This window comes from Paralichthys olivaceus, chromosome 14 (genome assembly GCF_024713975.1).
Source record: "Paralichthys olivaceus isolate ysfri-2021 chromosome 14, ASM2471397v2, whole genome shotgun sequence".
In the NCBI taxonomy this organism is placed as follows: domain Eukaryota; kingdom Metazoa; phylum Chordata; class Actinopteri; order Pleuronectiformes; family Paralichthyidae; genus Paralichthys; species Paralichthys olivaceus.
The window spans coordinates 17,241,171-17,259,685 of record NC_091106.1 but is presented as its reverse complement, the minus strand read 5'-3'; the positions used below and the strand labels follow the sequence as shown (position 1 = coordinate 17,259,685).

Here is an 18,515-nt window from a genome sequence, read left to right as displayed (position 1 = left end):
TCTGGAGAGTATCCTCGGTATTTGCGGAGAAGATACAGCACATAACACACACCAGACGGAAATTTACTGCCCCCGCTGCACAGAGCCCGCTCAAGGGCACAGCTCCTCTCTGTCACCTGGGACATGAAACCGTCGGGGAGGGAGGGGATAAGGAGAGGAGGTGAAGAAGGAAGAGAGAGGAAGGGTAGAAAACACAGAGGATGAGAGGATGAGAGGGAGGGAACTTGAAAAAGAAAAAATAGGTGAACCATTGAACTGGAGCAGTGTGAATATGCAAACCTCAGACGTCATCATGCACCACCACAATATCAGATTCTTTACTGAGCTATTACTTTATCAGAAAAATCCTACAAAGTTAACCTATAAGCGAAATATGTATCAAATCCATCATTTCAAATACTACATTCCTGTTTCTATGGTACTAGAAAATACATCAATTACTACAAAACTAATTATTCTATGTAGTTCTACTACACATGAAGTCTCCTACTGTCTCTCCTCTGTCTGGGACCAGGGGAAATAACGCTGACTTGGGGAGAACCTGAATGTCGCATTGGATTTCATCCAACTGACTTGTCAGCTGTTCAGGTGAAACCTACACACTAGTGCACGATGCTGGATCAATAGCTGTCCCGCCAAAAAGTCACCATAAAGACTCCAGAAGAGCAAAGAAGAGGACGACAACTACAGACAGGGGAAAAGAAGTGGGGGTGAGTAGTCAGTATGACTGGAGAGTATAGACCTGGAATGATTAGATTAATCGACTAACAAAAAATTATCCAGTTGGATATTTGGATAATTTTTCCAGGATCTAAATAAGTAAAGGGCAGAATTTGCTGCATTACTAAGATAGCGCCTGATAATCTTTGGGTTTTTGTTGTTTTAAATAAAGAAGACATCACATTAAAGGCTTTAGACACTATATGGTCACTTTGGGTGTATGCTATTTTATTGACCCAAACAATTACAAGGTTTATCAAGAAAATAATAACAGAGAGAAAAGAGAATGCAAGATAGAAACAGAGCAGAAAAAGAGGAGGACAAACAGATTGAAAGAGAGTAGAAGGAGAGCTCTCCAAAACGAAACAACATTTCAAAGTTCAGTTAAATCGAGCACAAAGTCAAAGACGTCAAACATCTCGTCTCCTCTATAGCCTCAGTCTGACCTGCAGCAGATTCTGTTCAGCAGTCAAACACTGGACTCTGGTGGAGAGTCTCCTGCATGACAAGTACGATCATCAGTATGAAAACATCACAGCTCTCACATGTGTTCACATCTGGACTATTTTCTTAAGTGGAAATGTCCCGTTAGTCATGAGATCAAAACACACACAGGAAAACTACTGCTCTTGTTCAGATGACAATGATCTCCTCTCATATATGGGCTCTATTCATGCTGTACCATTCACTGGTAGATGTGTATCACACTGCATAACAGAAGTGACGCCATCTCAGGTTAATGACTAAAGAGTCCATAAAGCTGCAGGAGGTGAAAAAAGATGAGTTGAACTACAAGTGTGTGTGTGTGTGTTCATGGTGGAAGAGAAATGTAGCGATGGAGGGACATATGTGAAAAAGAAAGAATCCACTTCTTTCATAACTTCAGTCTTTTCTGTGTCTCCATGTCAGACGTCTGACTTCTCCTCGTGTTCGTCTGCACATGTGTCACAGACGGGTACAGTCTATGATGTACCAGGCACATGTCTGAACTGCCCCAGTAATTGGATAATGAAATAATTGGAGTCACTTATTAAGTCAGTTAATTTAAGATGGTATATTGTTGTGTGTTTGTGTGTATGGATCTATCGCAGATACAGACACCCACTGTACTGTACATACAGTGTGTATGTGTGTGTGTGTGTGTGTCTGGCAGTGATAAATAACACTCGGCTGAGACCCCCGCTGCAGACGGCCAGGCTCCTCTCCAGACTTTGTGGAGATGGAAGAGGCCAAGTCTAAAAGCTTTTTGTCCACATGATCACTTCTCACTGAACCACCACAGCAGAGAGCCCAATACATTTAGCTTGATGCCCTCACATCCTGCAAAAACACTGCATCTAGGTTGTGACCTGGCATTCATTGTATGGGAAGACTTGAGTGGAACAAGATAAAATATCTGTATAATTATAGTTTACATTTTACTTCTGTAGATTCCAACTCTAGGAAATACTATATACTGTAGTATACTGTCTTGCAAAAGAGCCAACGATGAAAACCAGGTGTTTATTGTGAAACACAGTCTGTCAGTGAATCCAAACTAAATCTGCTGTAACAGTCATTTCTGTAGCTTCGACTACAACATTATAATCGCTCATAAAGTTCTTTATAAAACAGAAAGAGGGCTGTTATTTTGGCCTGTCGTCGAGCAGGCCTGAATGGAGTAGTGCTGAGTGGTGTAGCGCTCTGAGCCTGATCTTTGGCAGGCGGAGAGCACCAGACGAGAGCAGACCACGAACCATCTGTCCCCCCTGAACACCCCCCCATCCCCAAACGGCACACACATGCAGACACAGTCACGATCATGCACATGTGAATAAGCTAAACTAAACACACACAGACACACAGATGTCTCAGTAAACATGTTAAAATTGAGGGACAATATTCAAATCTTCTACCTTTGACATGAGGCCAAGTGGATCAAATGCTCCATCCAGACAGAAAAGGATGAAGATGAAAGCAGAGAAAGGAGTGAAATATTGTGTGAGTGTGAAAACGTGCTTGAATTCAGTTTATCCAATGTCCAACCTCCTTATTGACAAAACCTAAACTTCTTAAATCTCTGCTCCTCCACAAACACAGAGGTTATTACACGTTATGGCCTCCTATACGCTGGAGTAACGCTCTTTCAGATCCTGGCCTTTCTGCTTGGCCAACAGAAGGCTATTAGGTGCTGAAGCAGCCAGCTGCCCCTCAGGCAACACAAAGTAATAGGTTGTTGAATGGGGAGGCCCAAATCCATAATAGCAGCAGCGCGGCAATGAGACGGGCAGCAGCAGTGTTAGGAGTAAAGAAATTCACCTGTGTTTTGTTGCTATGAAATGGTCGATATCCCAAAAGACAAAGCACCACTACAACAGCAACACAGCAACACGCATTCTGGAATATATATATTTCTTTTCAGCTTAAGGCATGACAGCAAATACTCTGCCACATTAGTCCCTTAAGAGCAATAATGACGCCATGACGGAACCACAACATCAGACCCTGAGGTCATGGGAGTTTAAGGGGTCAAGTGTGGCCTGAAGAAGGATTTCATTATTTTTAAGGGGACAGCAGGGGAGTGATCATTCATTCAGTCTGTAGACCAGCTCATCTAGAATGAAAACTCCAGCAGATGTCCTCGTCACTGCACATCAGGTGGAAAGGTCCTGAGAGTCATATCCTGTGACTTTCTAAAGGGGAGAAAAGAGAATTAAAAAAAGATTTCTCTGCTGCCGTCTCTCCTTTGTAATGCTGGCCGGGCTTAGGAGCAGCGTCTCTCTATCAAATGTGCTGTGTTGAGCACAGGACATGGGACACGGAAATCGATAGAGGGAGGGGTACAGGATGATCCAGAATGTCTCTCTCCTCCTTCTCCTTCTCTCCTCCTTCTCTCTGGGCTGATTTTCGGTTGGCTATTCTCTTTCAGCGGGCAACCTGAATCCGGTCCAATGGTGTACAGTAATACAGTAACCCAGGACTTAGACCGATCCTCAGGAGGCACGACGGCTCACGTAGATCTTATTAGGATGGATATTTGGCAAAACAGTCAGAGCATCATGCTGTGCAAAGTACAGTCCAAACTAAGTAAGCAGCAGTTTCTTCAGAATATGAAGAAGAAGGAAAAACATCACAAAGAGCAGATAGATTATCTAAATATATCCCCACTGAATATAGCCTATACATTAAGTGCTGGTTAGATTAGAATGGAAAGGAAAAGTAACCAGAGCGACAAGAAAATCCAGCTGCCATCATATGTAACACTCAATTAACAACCCGTCCAATGTTGTTTGGTTAAACTGAACAAAAACTAGAGAATAAAAATGAACGACTCAGTGTTTAACCACTTCTCTGATGCCTCACATTCACAAGAAGTCAAATATTTGGGTGAGAACTTGATGTGGTTTGCACATCACAGTGAGACTGTCAGAGCAGGTGAAAGGCAACAAGCAGCAAATGACTGCTGGCACTTAGGACTCAGCCTCTTGTCCCGAATGGCAGACAGATATTTCTGTTTATTGTGGGTGGCAGCACTTTTACTTTAGACCAGTGTTTAGTGACATCCTCACGAGCCGTCCCCGGCTGACCCTCTGTGACCCCCCCCCCCCCATTTCCATCCATCCATCACACAGAGCTGACCGCTCATCAACGGTGCAGTCATGTACGCTCTCACAACACGTTTACATACTGTAAGCAGTCTTGAATACCTATTTTGTGGAGTGCAATACACAGAGCAGGATGGGGGCATGCACACACTCTCACTCACTCATTTTGCCTACTATGGTGCATGTAGCTCGCTTCAAGGTCGCAGCTGAGCAGAGAAACGAATGACCTATAATAAGACACAACCTTGACTGATGATGGGTACAGTCAGTTAGCTTGGCTAGTGCGCGCACACACACACACACACACACACACACACACACACACACACACACACACACACACACACACACACACACACACACAGAATGATGACGCTGAGTTACTTTCTTCATTGAGGTGGATTCTCATCTGCCACACTTATAATTTGATCTAATAATTTTCAACTGTCGTCTCATCTCTCCCTTTGTACTGAGTGTTTCTGTTTTGTTGTCTTTCTTACTCAATCAGAGATTTCCTGAGTAGATCTAAAAATGTTTAATAAAAATGAGAAGAATGTGGATGGTTGTCTATTTATTTCAGGTGACATATATCCTACATGTTGGTAAAATCTTGTGGTAAAATTGCATGTGTGGATATGTTGCCACATGAAGGGGACACTAACATGTAATATCAGTGACAGAAACTAAGGGGTTCTCTTCACCTGATTAAGTGATATGTGTTTCCATGAGGACACTTTGAGGCCATGACGGTGTCAGCAACAACTCAAATGATCAAGTCACGTCTAAGAGCCTCCACCCCCACACTCAGCTCACCTTGAAGTGCCTCTTACATACAACATTAACACGTGGTGTGTGTAATCTACACTCACACAAACACACATGGAGAAAGGCACAAGTCAAAAGACTCAAACGCAGCATGGTACTTCACCTCTAGATGTCACTAAATTCTACACACGGATCCTTTAAAGACCTTTAGAATCAATTTTAAGTCAATACGTTCCATCTCATTTAAAGGTCAAAAGTACAAAAGTCACGCTGACCCTGTGAAATGATGAACAAGCACTGCAGCTTTTTTTTTTGTTGCTGTCTCCTCTGTGTCATTTCTGCTTAGTTCCAACACTTCCTCTAATTGGACGCTTCAGCAACTTGCATGTATGTAGCGGGCGGAGCGGCCATTCGGCTGTCAGGGTGGGAAAGGTCCCAGAAAAGTTAAAAGCGCAATGTGGGTGTCAAGATGGCTGACACACAGCTGACAGCATCCCCATTCAGCAACACACACACACACACACACACACACACACACACACACACACACACACAATGACAGCAACCTAGTCAGCAGCAACACTAACAACAATCTGACTCATGTTGATGCGTCTTGTTGCATCAGATCAAACGTTCTAGCTGACACAATGCAAAGTGTGCAATTAAAAAAGAAAGGACAATGTGATGTCTACTTTTTAATACTGTCGTGTAAAACTTCCTACTGACACAATAAGACACAACTAATCACCAGCTGTGAGAAAAGCCTGCAGTAACTAAAACAAATGAAACTTTAAGTGACTTTTGTAAGTTGTCGGTTTCTCGTTAGTAAATTTGTACTTCACAGAAGGTGCAAATTAAGTTGTGGTAAACCTCAAAACTTAAATTCAATAACAGGACAATAACATTTTATTAACACTAAAGGATTCCAATTCATGTTTGTTCTCAAATCGAGACAAAACGACAGCAAACAGAGTATCTGCTCTTTGTACTATTACTCACTTCCCTCCAGGTAGGAAATGGCTGGGTGGGAACATACTAGCACCATAGATATACGACGACATCTCTGAGTCAAGCTGCTTTCAAAACAACAACCAGAGAGGAAACTGAAAATATCCAGTGTGAGATTGTCAACACAGGAACACACATCATCATCAAGGGAGCGGGCTGAAAGATGCTGCAGGGCTGTTCTATTTTCAACGTGATGGGTGTTTGTTAAAGAGGCTGAAACCAAACAGGGTAAGAAGCACCAGAGGAGGAAGAAGAACAGGACGAGGCTGAAGATCATTTACAACTGATTGGTTCGGTGGTGGAGAAGATATTATCAACCACATTGGGAAGAGAATTAACTGTGACTCAGTCAGAGAGCGGGCTCATGTGTTGGTGTTGAAATGATCAGGTTTTACCCTCATCATGTTTAACAACAGCTTTTCACTGGTGACAGATCTTCCCTGATATAAATAACACGGACTTCAGAACAGCAGAAATTTCCATTTGCAACTTTCATGATAAACTGATTCTTTTCTCGATGAAAACAACCAATTATTTGGTTTATAAATTTAAAAATAAATATTTCAGTGACAATTACTCCTTTGTCCAAAACACAGATATATTCAGTTTACTATCATAGACAACCACGAGTAGCAAAACATTACATTTGTGATGCTAGAACCAATGAATATTTAACATTGAACCATTATCATAATTCTATATGTCCATCCTTCTAGTCATTCACTATCCAAAATACTAATCTGCATATCTCTGGACTTTGGGAGAAAGCTGTACCCAAAGACAATTTAAACCTAGATCCCTCTGTGAGGCTGATACTTTTTCTGTCTTTAAAAAATCGATTAACTGACTTATCATTTCAGCCTTGATCATTTGTTCGTCCATTTGTCCAAAATCCGAAGATCAGTTTAAACAATTGTACTCATTTTGTTTCAGCTTCATTTCCCTGTTTCACACTGTAGCACTTCTGCTTTACTCTTCTCACTCATCACACCACCTCTTCTCCTCCTGTGTTTGTGCCCTTGCTGTTCAGTATTAGTGATGGATTTCTGGCAGGAACAGAGGGCTTGAAGGGCACCTAGAGCCAGAGCACAGCATCAATCCTGACTTACTGTTCTGCCCTGGGGGTAAACTCATATCACAACATGTACAGATAAGTCCCCTTGTGGCACCAAACCTTTCTGGATATAAAGTCTTACTCAAGCCTGATTAAAAAACATTGTCCCTTTTAAATTCTGTAGAATCTGTGAGACCAGATTAATGACAAAACAAACATACAGCAAAGATTAACACTCAAAATTGACGATACGGCAACAATCTCTTGGATAATTCTCAACAGTGATGTAGGCGTATTCAAGCCAACCTTAAATATAATGTCACACTTTCCTAATTATACATCAACAGAGTGGGATCAAATCTGTATTTGACAGAAATATTATAAGAAAGACACATTTTTAAACCAAAAGCCACATGAATGGCCGAACAAAAATCTTATTAATAATCACTGATGAAAAGCAACAGAGAACAGAGCCCAAACATTTCTAATAACTCCCAGCAAGGCACTGATTTCCCCCTCACTTCTTTTAAGAAGAACCAGGAAGAAGATGGGATGGGACACTGGAAAATCCTCAGAAATCAAGTGGAAGTACAAACACAGGCATGATCTGCTGCAGTGCCTCATCCTGGGATTTCAGACACTGTATAACTCGATACTGCAGTTCAGGAATCCTCTCCGACAGTAAGGCTATGGTAAACCAAGTTGTGATGTTACGTCATGATAATTATTCTCTGCTGCCTTAGTCACGTTCCAGTGACGAGAGTCTTCGTGTGGATGATAAAATACACTTGAGTCCCACAATATGCTGTGAGCGGTCACTGATAACAGAGTGCAAACATGTTGGGCAAAGCTGCTCGTGAATAATTCAGTATCAAACGTTAAGCAGACAGAATGCTTTCCTACTGTTCTGGCTGTGCACACAACTGTTAGAAAAACACAAGAAATGCAGCCAAAGACTTCACTGTGCATGTGTGTGTGTGTGTGTGTGTGTGTGTGTGTTTGCAATGCTCTACTGTCTAAAGGTCTATTTATCCAGTGATCTGACACATAACCAGCTGAGTAGAAGAATACCAATCCCAGCTCGGAGCTACAATCAACCTTTCCCCATCAGCCGACATTATGCTGAATTACAGCATTCTGCACAGGGCCGCTTTAAACTTGTATCACACAAGCCAGCAGATGACAAAACATATCATTTCACCTCATGTTTTACCATCGAATACGCTGCACAGTACACACAAGGCCACACACACACTGGAAATACAGAGTTTTCCTGCTAAGATCACACTGCTACACAGACTGCAACCTTTTCACACTAAATTACCTCCTTTAAGGTGCGATGGAGCCGCTCCCCCAGGGCCCAAAGCAAAAGTACATTTGTGACAAACTGGGTTTAAGAGCCACTGTTGTAGCTGAGTCTATTATCTGGACAGTGCATCAGAATACACATTTCAGAGGAAAATAAAAAGGGAAGAACCATAACAGATTAATCCCCCACAGTGAAACAAGAGCAAATGAATTGTATTTGGATAACAGAGGACGGATGGACACGCAGAAGACAAAATGAGTTCCCAACACAATCAGCATGTGCAGAGAGAGAGGTGCATCTATGTTTGGGAGTTGGGGTTTGGTAGATGGGACAGAGGGGGTGGGGTGAACATGTTCTCTAATCATGAATCCAGGCTTTTTTCTGCTCCCAAAGGGTCCCTGAATATCAACCCCCCCACCCCCGCTGCTGCCACCTCCTCCTGCTGCTTCCCCCCCTTTTACTCTCTCTCTCACCGGCCTTTTCTATTCCTCCCCCCATGCGAAAGAGCTAACTACGAAGAGGTGTGATTACCATCGATCTGTCCTAACAGAGCCCATTTCCTCAGCCCCTGAGCTCCAGCCTGCATGGCGGGGGTGCCACAGGACCAGAACCACACCATCCCGCTCTTGCCCAGGGACAAAGGCTTTCTCTGGGGGATGAAAATGTGAGAACACGTGTACACGAACCTTTCAAGGCGATCGTGAATTAAAAATCGGAGACATAATATATAAGATATTATCGCTGTTGTCTCCTTTGCTTTCAGAGAAGTGCTGGGACCTCGAAGCTCGTAAATGGAGCCAGACGACAAAATTGGTGATCACTTGATTCTAGTTATCGCTGCACATGATGGTGGCAGGTGGTTAAGTGGAGGACAGGGAACCGGCGTGGTGCTGGTGGAGGAGAGCAGAAAGAAAGTAATTATCAAGCCATGCAAGCATCAGTCCCATGGGTCAACACAGTGGTGTGTGTGTGTGTGTGTGTGAAGGGAGGGGGGGCCAGCAGCATTTCAACAGGATAAGCTTTATCTGTGAGTGTATGACGAGCACCTGCCACATTTGCATTAATGCATGCGTGCGCGCGCGCACACACACACACACACACACACACACACACACACAGCTTCAGTCAACACTTGTGGGTACAGGCGCTCTATGAATCAAGGTTATTATTATCATTATTATTATTACTCATCGTTCACAGCGCAGACATCTTTCTCTGCTGTCTCTCATACACCAGCGGCAGCTTTGCCCGTCGTCCACTTCTCTATTCTTATCTCTCTCTTCTTGTATTCCCTTCTTCCATTCCAACATATTCTCTTCTTCTCTCTGGAACTCCTCCACACCTGCCTACCGCCTCTTGACCTTTCTTTTCCCTCCCTCTGTCCATGCCTCATCAAGTCCGCTGCTTCATCTCCTCCTCTTTCTTTCTCACTATATTCTGTCTCTGCCCCCCCCCCCACGCTTTTACATATCATTCAGCCCTGTAATCACATCATTAAGCAGCATTACTGTATCTGTAACTATGTGTGAATAATCTCACGGTGAACTGCGCTCGCTCCTTTTCAGTCTCACCCTTGAACATCAGAGGTGAGGTTGTCCCATTTAAATGAGATGACTGATGTAGAGGTGAGAGGTAAGTCAGTGGCGGACTTGTTCAGAGGGGAAGGTCCTGCACTCTGGTTTAACCTGGTGTTTTTGAGATATGTTTCTGCTCCAGTGAATCTTACTATCTGCTCTTTTGGTTGCTTGATGTGTTTGCATCAAACTCGCTGCATCCTTCTCCTCAGATTATATTGCCAGTGAGGCAAACTGCAGAATATAGCTCCATATCCTGCCGAGAGGTTATTCAAACCTCCATTACTGAGCAGGATTGCAGATTCATTCATCTGAGGCAAACAAAATAAATGAAACACTTTATTGCATTAATGTACAGTTCATTTGTAAAGCAGAACAATTACACCACAAGCCCGGGTGTATATATTTACATGCTTATTATATTCTCTGAGCCCATGGCCGCAAGCTACATTATATTGTTTCTATGTTTATGCTGCAGCTAATAATTACTTTCACGACTGATAAATCTGCTTATCGTTTGCTTGATAAATCACTGGGTCCATAAAATGTCAAATAACAGTAAATCCTAATCCCAAAGCGATGCCAGTATACTGTTTGTTTTGTCCGAAGAAACATAAAACAGACACATAAAAATATTCAGACTGGTGTCACATAAAACAAAGAAAAGCATGAAAAGGCAAAAAACTGTCGCACTGCAAGGGGAGAAAATTTTATAGATATGGTTGAAATGATAATTTCGGCTCTTGATCCACTGACGGAGTCACTAAATCCCCAATAATTCTCTATACATGCCAGTTTAGCCAACCAATGGGAATTAATCACAGGTAAAACTCCCCATTTGTACGTGTTTTGTATGGGGATATGTGATTTTCACACGCAAAATGATAGATATCACATTTAAAGACAAAAATGATTTCATCAATCTCCATATTTTGAGATTTTTCAGACCGACTGAAGGATTTCATGCTCCTTAACGTTGTGGATTAATATAATTCTCCTATGTCTTATAATACATGCTAACAACCCTCTGAGTTGTAAGGGAGTGAGAACCTCTGTTTGTATGTCATTCGTTTTAATGGATCCAGCAATGATCCCTGAAATTATATATAATTTAAATTTGTATATGTGTGCCATGTGGAATTACATAAGTAGTCCAACATACAGTAGGGCACCACTTCAGAGAGAGGGAGGAGGAGGGTGCACATAGATTGGAAGAGCGGCGAGAAAGACGCCACTCACCTTCAAATGACCTTTAGGCTTACGATCATGCTCTCTCTCGCTCTCTCTGACTGACTCTCTAATTCTCTACATTTCTTCTTATCTCACACTCGCTCCTCTCTGTCACACACATGCTCTCTCTCTCCATCTATTAGTCACCATCTTTCCCTCTCTCGTTCTGTCCCTCCCTCTCGCTACTTTTCTCTCTCTGACACACTTCATCCAGCGCCCGTATGAAAAGACAGACGACGTCATAATTTAGTGTTGAACACAACTTAAAAAAAAAAAAGACGACTGTCAGACCTTCTCAACCAGAAACCACAACTAGACGACATGGATTTTTCTCCCCAGTGGTAGGACAAACAAATCCCCTCGTGAACTGGTTTCCAGTTACAAAGGCTCCATAAGAAATACCATCACCGCAAACACACACACACACACACACGAGCATGCGCCATCCCCTAGCAGTACTCTCAGTAAGGACCCTCAAAGTGGTGGATCAATAATTAGAACAATCCTTATTACACGCTCTCATTTCCCCTTAGAGACTGAAGCTAATCTAGAACAATAGCAGCATACAGTAGAGCATGTCGCCCATTGGAGCATCCTTCACGTTTGCGGCCGTGTGAAATACAAGTGTGCGGATTAAAAACTGACTGATTAACTTACAGTGTGTTTGAGTGGATAGAACAACACATTGGATCTAATATGATCTGTAGATCTGTTAGGTTTAACAGAAATAAATAAGTTAGTGCAGTGGATCAATCCCGCATGAGAAGAGGAGTCCAGCTAAAACTTACTTTAGTATAAACTGTAGACCCTACACTTGATTTTCAAATTGTCTTCAAGTCGAGCACCAGTAAAGACAGTCGAGCACCATCGTTCTCTACTGAGCAGGAACCAAAGAACGCTCAACTAGGTCTTCAGTGAAAGTACCAGTGTGTGTATACATGCTCATCGCAGAACTGTCCCTCTGAGATGAGCACGTCTACACATGAGAAGTTTTACTATAAACTGCAAGAACTGCTTTTAACACACATCACACTCCCTCCGTGTTCATAAAAATACAATATACTCTACAACAATTGTCACTATCTAAATAAACAGACGCTTGGCAGGCTCCGCAAACTCGCTCCTGCCAGCCGTCCTGGCGGTGGCCATCTTGATGGTGAAAACATTTTGTTATAATGGGAGGGGTTCCCAATGCCAATGCAATTAGCTGAAGCATGCATGAGCGCTGAATTCATTAACCTCCATCATTTATGGGCTGGTGGGGAGGGGAGGAGGTGAAGGAAGCAGTAGGTGGGGGGGGGGGGGGGGGGGAGAAGGGAAGCGACACACGTGCCGGCTTTGTTTCAGCCACACCAGAAAGTGGAGTGGAGAGAGATGAGCGAGTAAAATGAGAAAGAGAGGAAAAGAAATAAAGAAAAATGAGCGATAAAGCTATTAAATTATGCAGTGATATTATGTATCCTCCCTTCATGCTCGCCTAAAGCCTGATGAGTCTTTTCCCCACAGTTTATTTTTCCTCTCCGGGCCAGGCAGACTCTTGCCTTGCCACTGTTGCCATGGGCTTGCTCTGAAGGCAGCACAGGCTGAAATCCAAATTCAACACTGCCCATCGCCTTCTAGCAGTCTGCTAAGATCCACCACTGCGATCCGGTTTCAGATTAACTCTCCAGCAATGATGATGAATGATGATGACTCTCACCTCTGATTATCAGAACATGCCAGTGATCTTTGGAATTTTGCTGAATGTACTAGTGGTGTAAATTTATTTTAATATTTGGCTTCTGGTAAATAAAGATGGATGATGCATCTCCACTTTCTTAGAAATGAAGCCAAAATATCATTGAGTCTGTGCAGCGGCAGCAGGGGACGGAGTCGATGTGTCTCAGATGTCAATCATGACATTTCATCTCATTCTCATAGCATCAATAAAGTATTTTATTTTGAACATACACTAGTGTAATAAGAACTAAAATGAAATTTTTTTGGACGTGTACTTTGATTGAGGAGGCAGGGTTTATATTCTATTTTGCATCAAGCCGCCAGGGGCTGACTTTACATTTGCGGAGCTGACATTTCATCCATCCTCACATACAGTCAGATAATGACACAATAATTGGACATAGTTAAGAAACACTGGCAAACAGGCACAGACATTCCTTAGAAGATAAAAAACTTTATTAGATTATTATTATAGTGCAGAGAGAAGCTAGCTCATGGCCTATATAAGCCCTGTGAGAGAAACAATAGGTACTGTACCAAACATATTCTACCGGAACAGTGTGTAAAATTGGGACACAGCAGAAGGAAACCTATGCTTTGCTTAGCTCTGCCTCTCTCTCAGGGAATCCAATGGGGGCTCCTGGCTCTGGATAAAGTCATTAGAAGTAAAGCAGCTTGAGAATTTATGTAACAGTATAACAGGGGTTTCCCATTCAGATGGCCACTGTTGCTACTGAGTTTACACTTGTCAGACTTTTCTCACAACTTCTCAGGAAAATGAATCCATGCAAAAATGTCTGAACACAAACAAAGACGCACAGAGACGTGGTGTCTTCCCTCTGCCTCCACCTCAGATTGACATACTGGGATTCCCAAGGTGCTAAAGTTAGGAACTGTACCTTCTTCTGTGCTGCTTTCCTCATGATACACACACACACACAATCACACACAAACAAACAAACAGTACACCAAGTTGTTTGGCATCTGGCAGGGATTCCTCCCCAGACACCCTGGACTCCATTAGGCCGACACTGAAGTGAGTGGAGTCTGATAAAAGCAGCAACTATTTCTCAGCCCCCTCACATGCACTTTTTGTTCTCTGTCTGCATTTTGAAAGCCAGTTACTCAGGCTGGGCCCAGTACAGAGTATTATATCTACTCTATACTATTTTACTTGAGTCCATGTAGCAGACATTAGAGACTCACACAGTGGAACATAACAAGAGATGTCCATGGCTTGAACACTTCACTTTCTATTCGACTATAACAGGTCTGTGAGGGATGACGGGACCAAAATGTTTTTGCTCACTAATCTACAGAGGAGTAAGAGAGAAGGGAATGTGTGAGTGAGGGAGTGATTCTGGACACAGCCTGTGTTTCTTTGAACTTCACATTTCATATAACAAGATGGGAAACTGCACAGAAGACTGGAATGTGCACACTGACACATCCTTGTCTACACTAACTACTACACGCCTTAAACTAAATATGGTTTCGCAGCATTTCGACCTGCTTGCTGACTAATGCAAATGTATACACCAATGGAAAGGCAACACTCTGCTTTTGTTCTCTACACAGTTCTATACTGGCTTTACCTAAATATAGCATGGGTAGCGCTCCGACAGGAGTGACTCAAAGCAGTTTGTTGCACAGTTTGCAACAAGAGGAACAAATCAGTTTACAACAGGAGCAACAAAGCTGAAGAGTTTGAAATAAAACAGTAATGGCAAACTGATGATACAGCATTAACACTAATTGGACTCTAAAGGATTAAAGGAAAAAGTTTCCACATGGAGACACATTGAGATCGTTCACATTTCTCTTTTCTTATTCAGCAAATCTTTCATAGAGTCTCTGTCATTCTTTGTTGCTGCCTGTGACTGAAATATTCATCGCTCACATACTCAGTGTTTTATTCACGTGTCTGTGTGTTTCTATGTGCTGTTGGACACAGTGAAAGTTGGAGGGCCACCAACGGGGGTAAGCATTGCATGATCAAGGTCAGCCAAAGAATAAACCCACAGGAGAGAACCTGGTGAGTTGAGAATCCCATTTGTGGCTCATCTGCAAGGGTGCGCGAGTGAGAGTGACCCACAGCGTCGGTCTGAGGTTCACATCTCTCCAGTAAATATGACAAAGACCCAGAAAAAGAAGAGACAAAAATAGTGAGGAAGACAGAAGAGGGAGAGTATGGTAGATTGGTGTGAGGACGGAGGGAAGGACAGAGAGGAGAAAGCTTATTATTCTTTGGATGGCACTATGTGCACAGTCCAGTCAATACAGCACCTCTCCATGTCTTCTCCTCTCCTCATCATCCCCTGTTCTCGTCTATGAAACATGACCCATCATGAGGACTATAAATCCTCCTATACAGATCAATATCTCAGACACATCATTTTCATACACAAAAGCACAGGAAAGATAAAGGTAGTGTGCACAGGCATGTTTACGGATTTAAAACTATCCTCTTAGCGTTAAGAAATCTTTTTATTTTGATTTACTTTTTGGTTTACAAAAGATTAGGCCACGGTAGCTTTATTCCTGTTTATGCTAAGGAAGGTCAAATAACATTGCCAGCAGCATAATTCAAAACCCAGCACCCATGGGCACAAAGTACAGTAAATGTCACTGTTATTGACCAGAGCTCTTACGGTCAAATCACACCACGTTCAATGTGTAGACTGGACACAGTTCAGACAGCTGGCAGAGGTAGCTCATCATTTTTATACCTTGTGTCTCTTATTCCCAATTTTGCATGAGTTTCTCCCTCTGGTTTGTCTGAGAAGAGCTGACATGTAAGAGAGGAAGAGGAGCAGGGAGGGAGACCCACGTGCACTTCAGTTCCTCCTCCATCATATGAAAAGCTTTGTCATCAATAAATCAGTCGTGTATGCATTATACATGGCTGTCTGTGCATCCAAGCACACACATGCACGCACGCGCACACACAAACCCACTGAACTACACACACATTTCCCCCCCAAAAAAGTAAAAGGAGTGTGAGATGAGTTTTGGGGGTTTTGTGAATTTTAAACTGTGTTTGCATGTTAAAAATCAAACATGACCTCACAGTTTACACAACTCCCAGCACTGAACGATTCGCAGATGTTTAAGGAAGCCCCGAGTGACGTAGTTTTGCTCAAGAATTGGTAAAACATTGAAAGAGTCACAGGCAGGAAAACAAGAAGCTCCGTGTGTCCATCCATACAGCATTCACGTCTAGAGACGGGTCGCTGACATCATCAGGCACAAACAGGTGAAGTTGTGTTTCACTTTCAGCTATTGTGTAAAAAGAGACACACAGAAGGATATGCAGACACTTCCCATACACACATGCACAATAAACACACCAGAGAAACATCATCACACTCACACTCACACACACACACACACACACACACACACACAAACACACACACACGTTTAGTCTACAAGGTTAAAGATGCTGTTTGAAAGGACAGCACGAGTCTCCATGTGTAGATGAATATGAGCATGTACATGATGTGAGGAGGAGAACTCAAAACCAAGTTGATGTAGCTGGTCAAGACGAGATGTAGACACACACACACACACACACACACACACACACACACACACACACACACACATAAACTCAGTCACGCTCCAATGATGCTAGCTGAGCTGAGCAGATGAAGCCACCAGCCAAGCCAGCCAGTCCTCGTTACCTTCCTCTTTTGTTCCCGGGACGCTGCTCTCCTGCTCTTCCTCCGCTTCTCCTTCTCGTCCTCTAATGCATTCACATCCACTTCCCCCCGATTCTTCTTCAATTGGGAGGCCGCGTGAGCCATGATAGGTAAAAAAAATTTGAAGAGGCACCACACACCACACACGCGTGCCTCACCTGAAATCCCAGAGAAGTTCAGGGGCTGTATTTGACAAAACCAGGATCTCAGAGGAAAAAATCGGGGTAGAAAAGGAAAGGGGGGGAAAGGGAAGAAAAATGCCCTCCTTGAAAAGGAGAATGGAGAAGAGTAGGGTCTCTCTTTTTATGTAAGTATGTATATCCTGTGTGTCCTTTCTTGTGGTTGTTGCTCTGGTCTGATATGCCCTTTCTCTTTCTCTTTCTCGTTCTCTCTTTTTCTTTTAAAGTGATGAAAATACAGGAGAGAGGAGGAAGCAGCTTCTCCTCATCTCCTCGTCCTCCTCCTCCTCGTGTGTCATCCGCTGGCAGTGTGAGAGGAGCGGCGCGTCCAGGAGAGGTGAGGACAAACCGGATGGAGAGAGGAAAGAGACACGAGCATCACCAGTACAGAGGTGGAGGGAGGAGAGAGAAAGAGGAGGGAGAGAGAATGGAGATGGAGGAAGGGAGGGCGGGTACGAGGGGAACGGTTACCACGGCAACCACGCTCTGTTTCTGGTCTGTCCTCTTAAATGTTTCTCTCTCTCCCCCTCCTCCTCCTCCTCATGGGTCCTCACCTGGTGCTCCACCGTGCACATGTGTGTGTGTTTGTTCGAGCGTGTGTGAGATACAGTGTGAAAAAGATGAATTGTGTGTGAGAGGGTGCGAGAGCATGAATGAATGAATGAAGAAAAGGAACCAGGGGGTAAGAAAAGGAAAGGAAATGGTGAAGGGAGAAAAAGCAGTGTGTGTGTGTGTGAAAGAGAATGTATACCCCCCACCTATTTTTTATCACTCTCTCTCTCACACACTCACACACACACACACACACACACACACACACACACACACACACACACTACCAGATGGAGGTGGCCAAGTGTGGGGATGGAAATGGTGATGAAAACATGTAAAGGACACGGGTGAAGGGAAAGAGGGAGGGAGGAGAGACAGGGTGATCCTGATGGGAACAGTGCACTAACATTACACACACACACACACACACACACACACACAACTGCGACAGTGTACTTGATTTTTTCATGTAATGCTCATACCAGAGAAAGATTGAATGAATGAATGAATGAATGTCAAATTGAACCAAAAATAACATTTGTGAAGTGAATTAAATAGATAAACGACCACGCCAATAGAAAAATCTCAGTTCAGAAATAGATTACTGAGTTTAGTCGTGTGCCTCTCTAACCTCAGTGTGCTCATCCCACCATCTGGGTTCACTGACATCATGATGGGGAGGTCAAACAGGACCAGGGGAGCTTTTGTTTCTCCAAATCACTCAGGTCTTTGTTGAAAACAGAGGAACAGAGGAGGAGGAGGAGAAAGAGGAGGGAGAGACAGGAATAAAAAGATTTACACAGAATGGGAGACAGAGGGATACAACAAAAGATCCTGTTTGATTTTCCGTGACTGAAGCACGGAGGAAAGAGATGAAGAGGAGGAGGAAGAAACACACCAGACGTCTTATTTTGGGACGTCCTTCACATCGACCATGCTCACGTCTGACATGGCAGCGGGACACAGACGTGAGCACGCAGCGGCCATCTTTGTGTTTCTTTGCCTGCCTGCGTGTCAGAGGCACCTATGAGCCCAGCTGGGTCCTGTTGATACCGAGAGGCTGCCTCACCACATGCCTGTCTGCTTTTGACAGAATCTACTGTATCCAGTCACGCCT

General features: G+C 43.3%; 1 protein-coding gene across 28 annotated transcripts in view; it reads right to left on the bottom strand.

Annotated features, from left to right (window-relative positions):
* Positions 1 to 18,515, bottom strand: part of LOC109633137 (ankyrin-3-like) — a 109,006-nt gene that overhangs the window by 63,976 nt on the left and 26,515 nt on the right. For 5 of the 28 annotated variants that reach the window (XM_069538208.1, XM_069538213.1, XM_069538216.1 and 2 more), the window contains exon 1: positions 16,650 to 17,204. The exons of 2 other annotated variants lie outside the window; for them this stretch is intronic. In XM_069538208.1, the coding sequence (XP_069394309.1) occupies positions 16,650 to 16,772 (123 nt within the window). In that variant the 5' untranslated portion in view covers positions 16,773 to 17,204. Of the gene's footprint in view, positions 1 to 16,649; positions 17,212 to 18,515 lie in introns of those variants that run through there. 21 more of the 28 variants (XM_069538221.1, XM_069538222.1, XM_069538218.1 and 18 more) reach the window with 15 other exon arrangements.